The sequence below is a fragment of the Buceros rhinoceros genome, unplaced genomic scaffold (assembly GCF_000710305.1).
Source record: "Buceros rhinoceros silvestris isolate BGI_N320 unplaced genomic scaffold, ASM71030v1 scaffold5235, whole genome shotgun sequence".
In the NCBI taxonomy this organism is placed as follows: Eukaryota; Metazoa; Chordata; class Aves; order Bucerotiformes; family Bucerotidae; genus Buceros; species Buceros rhinoceros.
Window position 1 is genome coordinate 40,393 of NW_010412246.1, and position 6,016 is coordinate 46,408.

Below are 6,016 nucleotides of genomic sequence, written 5' to 3' on the forward strand. Positions count from 1 at the left end.
CGAGAAACAATCTCCTGCCCGTGCGTTTCTGTGTGAAGTTGAACAAGTCATTTATATCCAGCTTTGTACATGTGGCCACCACTGCCATGTTCCTCATTTTATCTATCTATGACTTTAGACTGTGTGGTCTGATTTGCAGAAGTCTGAGCCTGGCTGCGACTGGAGTCAATGGATTTAATCCTTTACATAGCTGAAGTCTTTTATGATGCTAAGCCCTCTTAAAAGAGATGCTAGGGAGGAACAGATGTCTTAAACTGAGCATCTCAAGCAGTTACGTACTGTAATGACTTAGTGCTCAGGTTCCTTCACTGTAAAATAAAGCTAATAATACCTCTTCACCTCAGGGTGTTGTACAAATTAATTAATTACAATTTGCAAAATGCTTAGATATTACAGTGATAATTATTTTCATAGAGTGCAGTCTATAACAGAAATATCTGCACACTGTACAAAGACAGAACAACATCAGTGCTCAGCCTCTTCCTAAGCTATGTGCTATCCTTTACACTTTAAGAAGCAATTATCCTGGCATTCGTAATTTACCTCACTAGCGTAACAAAAAAGGGTAAGTAATGCGATGTTAAAAGTGCTCAGGCACACCGATAAAATGTCAGGGTAAAAAAAAAAATGAAGGGCCGTATTATTGCTATGGAGTATACTAAGATTGCCTCTGTCATACAGAATTTTTGAAAGTGAAATTTAATTTACTCTAATTTGTTGAGGTGCAAAGTCAGTGTCAAGCAAGAATCAGGTATTCTTGTATATTGTTTAATAGCTCCCTGAATAAACATTCCATATGTAAGAACGAGGTCTTAATGATAAAGAAACAAACCATCCACTTTCCACAACTACACACAGTGCTGCAGAGATGCGTGTTTTATTGAGAAGCTCCTGCGCACGGTTGATAAAGTTGAAGTGATGAGATTCTTCTTTGAATAAGTGTTTTATTTCCAGTTGTGTTCTTCTACTTGTTCACGTTTCTTTTACTGGTTTCCCAATCCAATCTACTTGGTTTTCTTTTCAGAAATCCTTGAGAAAGTGTTTTGAAGTTCTTCTCACAGTATTTTTCTGAGACGTGTACTGCCAAAATGAATTTTGTAAGTACCTGATTGATAAACTGTATTGTAGCATACGAATAAAGCAATGAATCTGGAAATACTGGCTCTTTGAGGCCGCTGGTCCAAATGCCCTAATCTCAGGAGTGATTAGCTGAAGCGTTTCTGACAGCTGAGTTCACTGTCAAAGCACACGCTTTATAGCATGTGCACTCTCCTAACATAACTACAGGTTTGTGTTTGAGGACCATGTAACTGCGTCTCAAGTTAACCAGCCTCGATTGTCTGCCTAGCTGAGTGGAGAGAAGTAATATTTTTTTGGCTTGATTTATCCAAGCTACATTAGTATGAAATGTATAACATGCTAGAAAGGGCAGCTCACCTCCCTTGAAGTCTACTTCAAATTTAGACTTCTAAGACGGCAGAGTATTCTGTGATGGCAGACTAATCCTTTCTGCGTAATATATTTAAAGATAGAAACCTTTGGGACATCTAAAAAGATTATCTCTATGTTTATATTTTAATTAAGATTTTATGACATTCTCTGGTTTGTTCTTACAAGTCTCCTCTGCAGCATTAAATGCATCTGTAATTGGGATGCGTGGTCAGTGGAAGCTGTAAAACGTGTAATGTTGGGGGAAAAAACAGTGATGTGGACTGTCTTGAGATGAGTTTGATAGAGGCTTGAAGCTGAGACATAGGAAAGGCTGGGCAGAAGTATTACAGTTATCATAAGGGAAATGTTACTTCCATTTCAAATCAGCAAGACATATAATAATTGTATACTAATTTTCAAAAAGTGTCCGAAGTACCTTGTATTTGTATGACTTTGTAATCTATCATCTTTCTAATGTATAAAAATCAGAGATTAACACCTATATGTTAACTGGTGGTCTTCTTTTTTACAGACGGAGCCTCGTACCACAGATTATCAATATTATTCAGACTATGCTTCTCTAATCACAGAACCTTGTTCTAAGTCGGAAGTCAGGAACTTCACAAAAGCATTTCTGCCAGTTGTGTATTCATTGATTTGTATTGTTGGCCTAGTTGGGAACATCTTCGTAGTGATGACCTTTGCTTTATATGAAAGAACGAAGTCCATGACGGATGTGTACCTCTTCAACATGGCCATAGCAGACATATTGTTTGTTCTCACTCTCCCACTGTGGGCAGTGAATTATGCTGCCAATGAATGGATTTTTGGTGATTTCATTTGCAAAATGACCAGAGGTATCTATGCAATCAACTTCAGCTGTGGCATGTTGCTTTTGGCCTTCATCAGCGTGGACCGGTACATTGCTATCGTACAGGCAACAAAGTCTTTTAAACTCAGGGCAAGAACTCTTGCACACAGTAAACTCATTTGTTTGGTCGTGTGGGTATCATCAATCTTAATCTCTAGCTCCTCTTTTCTATACAGTGAAAGTTACAGCTTCCCTCTCAATGAAACCAAACAGATTTGTGATCACAGATTTGACAGAAAGTCTGAAAGCACAATGCTGAAATCACTGCTGCTGTGCCTACAAGTTGGATTTGGATTTTTTATACCTTTCATATTCATGATTTTTTGCTATACGTTCATTGTCAGATCCTTACAACAAGCTCAGAATTCCAAAAGAAACAAAGCAATCCGTGTGATCGTGTTAATTGTAGCTGTTTTTCTAGTTTGCCAAGTACCTTATAACACTGTTCTTCTGGTGACAGCCATAAATATGGGCAAGCAAGACAAATCTTGTGACAATGACAATATAATGTCCTATGCAAAATACACCACTGAAGCCATAGCATTTTTACACTGCTGTGTGAACCCTGTGCTCTATGCATTTATCGGAGTGAAGTTCAGAAGTTATTTTGTGAAGATAATGAAGGTCCTGTGGTGCATGAGATACAAGAAATACAACAAACGTAGTTCAAGGACAAACTCTGATATTTATCATTCAAGACAGACTAGCGAAACCCTGACTGACAATGGATCTTCTTTCACTATATAATACATTTTGAACAACATTATTACTGAAGGACTGTTCTCATCGAGCAACCCAAACCAATGTCATTGTGCCTGTGACAGCAAGTCATCTGGGCTTCTCCGCACTTCTGATCTATAACTTGTTTCAGGAAAAGAATTTAAATAAAAGAATAACACTGTCCTGCAGAAAACTGAAATCTTATTCACCTCTCTTAGCATTCTCTCTCTTCTAAAAGTGTTCTCTATTAGAATTACCAGGAAAGTGAAATTTACAGAGGAACCCTCTTTATTTTCTAAGGAAAGATTGCACCTCATCTGTCCTACATCACTGAAATATCCCAGAAGTACTAAGCAAATGGATCAGGTTATGTCACTGGTCATTCTACTTGCATTTATGTTAATTACTTCTACCTGAAAATCCTATGTAAGTGTAGGTCTCCCCTGTGCTTTTGTTGCAAACAGGTCATGCTTTGACAATACTTACCGTAAGACATGGCATTTTGAGAAAAGCTTAGCAAGGAAAGCAAACAGAGAATGAAGAATCAGGCTCAAGGCTGCTGACATAGCTGGGTTTAGGTGTTAGGTCTCATAAATCTTTGTCCAGCAGGAGCTGGGGGACAGGGGACAGGATGGAGGAGAGGAGAAGCACCCCTGATTTCTGTCTGCTGAAGTACCTACCTGTTCTCTGCAGTTCTGCTGCGATGGGAACATGAGCCATGTGTCTGGATTTGCTGTTATGTGGGGCATGTAAATTAATGCAATTTGCAGCTTGCTGTTTACCTTGGTGTGTTTTTTCTTTAAGTTCATGGCTGAGGAGACAGCAGAGCCATGGATGGCTAACTGCATAATTCAGTGCCAATGCAAAGGGCCAAGAGGGCCAGTGATGGAGTTGAAGATCCCTTGAGCAAGGGCATTGATATGGCATAACATGAAACCAGTACTGCCTTGGCTGGTGCAATCCATCTTTGTTTGCAGTGCAGTGTGTGGTTTTTAAATATCAGTGCCGCCTGTGATAAAGATTGAATGTATTTAACATGAGTGAGTGGTGACTGGGGCAAGAATATGATACAAAATTATGTAAATGCAGATGCATGCATTTGCTGTATATAGCATTGATGATTTCCTGGAAGAGAATTCAACAAATAAAAAATGTAACTGAAAAGGAAAAATTTCCACTCAGATCCAAGAGATTCTTGCTACATGTATCACCTTGGAACATTCCCTTATTCACTGCAAAATCTCTCATAACTGAACGACATAGCGTCTCTCCCTCAGAGGCTGTGTGAAGGAGCGTGCCCTGGAGCGGGAAGTCCATGACCGAATCCCACTGAGCAGCTCTTGAGCAGAGCTCTGCAAGGCTTGAAGGCATACACCCACCCTCCCGCCGCCCTGCCGCCAGGACTGCAGTGGCCTTCAGCCACTGGAAAACCCAAACACTGGCCCAATGGCTGCTGGCATGGGGTTGTGGGGCAAGACAGTGGCCACGGGGCAGTCACTGACCCTGTCACTATCACTGCCCCGCTGGAGGGAGTTCACTGACAGAGGAGAGGGAGAGGGAGGGGGCGAGGGAGGGGGAGAGGGAGGGTCCCAGTGCAGGTCGACTGTGCCATAGCCTTCGTGGAGCTGTTCTGGTCTGAAAGGACAACCTTCCTCAGACGTGAGGGAGGAGGGGGAAGAGAGCAAAGCTCGGCCTTGAAAGTCAGCGAGAGGGTCCCACCAGGCTGCCTCGTGGGTTGGCAGCTTGGCAGTTCCCATTCAGGCAGTTCAGAAGGAGGTAGGTCATCAGTGCTCAGTGTTGAATAAAGGCACGATATCTCAGTGCAGACAACTTTAAGCTAAATCTGTTTTCTGACACATACCGTCTTGAAAATAGACATGATTTATTAATTGGTTCCCCATAAAAAGTGTCAACTTTCTTCCCGTGTTATTTGAATTTCATGTGCTATCGATTTTCTTAGAAAAGTGATCACTATAAGCTGGCGAACCTGCAAGAGAGTCACAGCGGACAGAGATCAAAGACATTTGAGCCTTGCTACTGGAGAGGAAAGGCAGAGGAAAGAGAAAATTATACACGAAGATAGATAACAGTTAGAGACGATGAGTGGAAACTGAAGAGAAACAGTAAAATGAAGTCTAGAGAGGAACATTTTTGTGACAGAAGTTATTGATAATGATTAAGTACATAACTCTGAATTTATTTTTTTAGACCAAATTCTGCTTTGGATCTTTATAGGGCAGTCTTGTTGACCAGAATTGTGAAAATCTGGGGTATTTTTGCTACACAAATAGCAATATTATACTTGAAGCTTTCAGAATTTGAACAGAATTGGAAAAAATAGTTTCCTATTAAGTGAGAATGATAATGTTTTTAAAATGTCAAAACAGTTTATCTCGTGAAACATCTAAAATGTTTCGACACTTCCAGTTAGTTTTTCAGATTCTATAATAAAAGCCAAGGAAATGATTTCACAAAACCACTGAAAAAGGCTCATAATCTAGGGTTTTATGCTGTTGCTAAGCACTCAGGGTAACCCCTCCTACCACCTCCTGTAGTAGGAGGTACCACCTCGTGCCACCACCTGTAGGTTAGGAGATCTTGCCCTCTTTGAAGGAAACTGTGCAAAATACAGCTACAAAACAAAGAAAAAACCGAGAATGGTTCACCTTTAAATTGTACTACACCAATAGCTCTTAATTCTCTTCTGGGTGGTGTAGCTGAAGGTCCTTCAGGCTGAAGACGGAATTAAATGACATCTCTTCTACTGTGGGTGAATTGCGTGAGACTTGGTGGTAAGATGTTGTTCTCTGGGTAGCTCTGAGCATAGTTAAGTTCCTTTTATGATAAGTTCCTTAAAACAAATTCTCCATTTTTAGTTGACTGAAGTTCATTATCTAACTTAAGTTGAAGAGTGTCTGGGCTTTATTCAGTCAAGAAAATAAAACATGTTCATTAAAAAGTTACTTTGATGCTGAAAGTTCTTATCCACCAAGT

General features: G+C 40.3%; 1 protein-coding gene across 1 annotated transcript; it reads left to right on the top strand.

The window, feature by feature from the left end:
* The first annotated feature begins 1,088 nt into the window (after window positions 1–1,088).
* CCR6 (chemokine (C-C motif) receptor 6) lies at window positions 1,089–3,049 on the top strand. Its single transcript, XM_010136316.1, has 2 exons — window positions 1,089–1,097; window positions 1,964–3,049. Exons 1-2 carry the CDS (start codon window positions 1,089–1,091, stop codon window positions 3,047–3,049), a joined length of 1,095 nt encoding a protein of 364 aa, XP_010134618.1.
* Window positions 3,050–6,016: the final 2,967 nt, after the last annotated feature.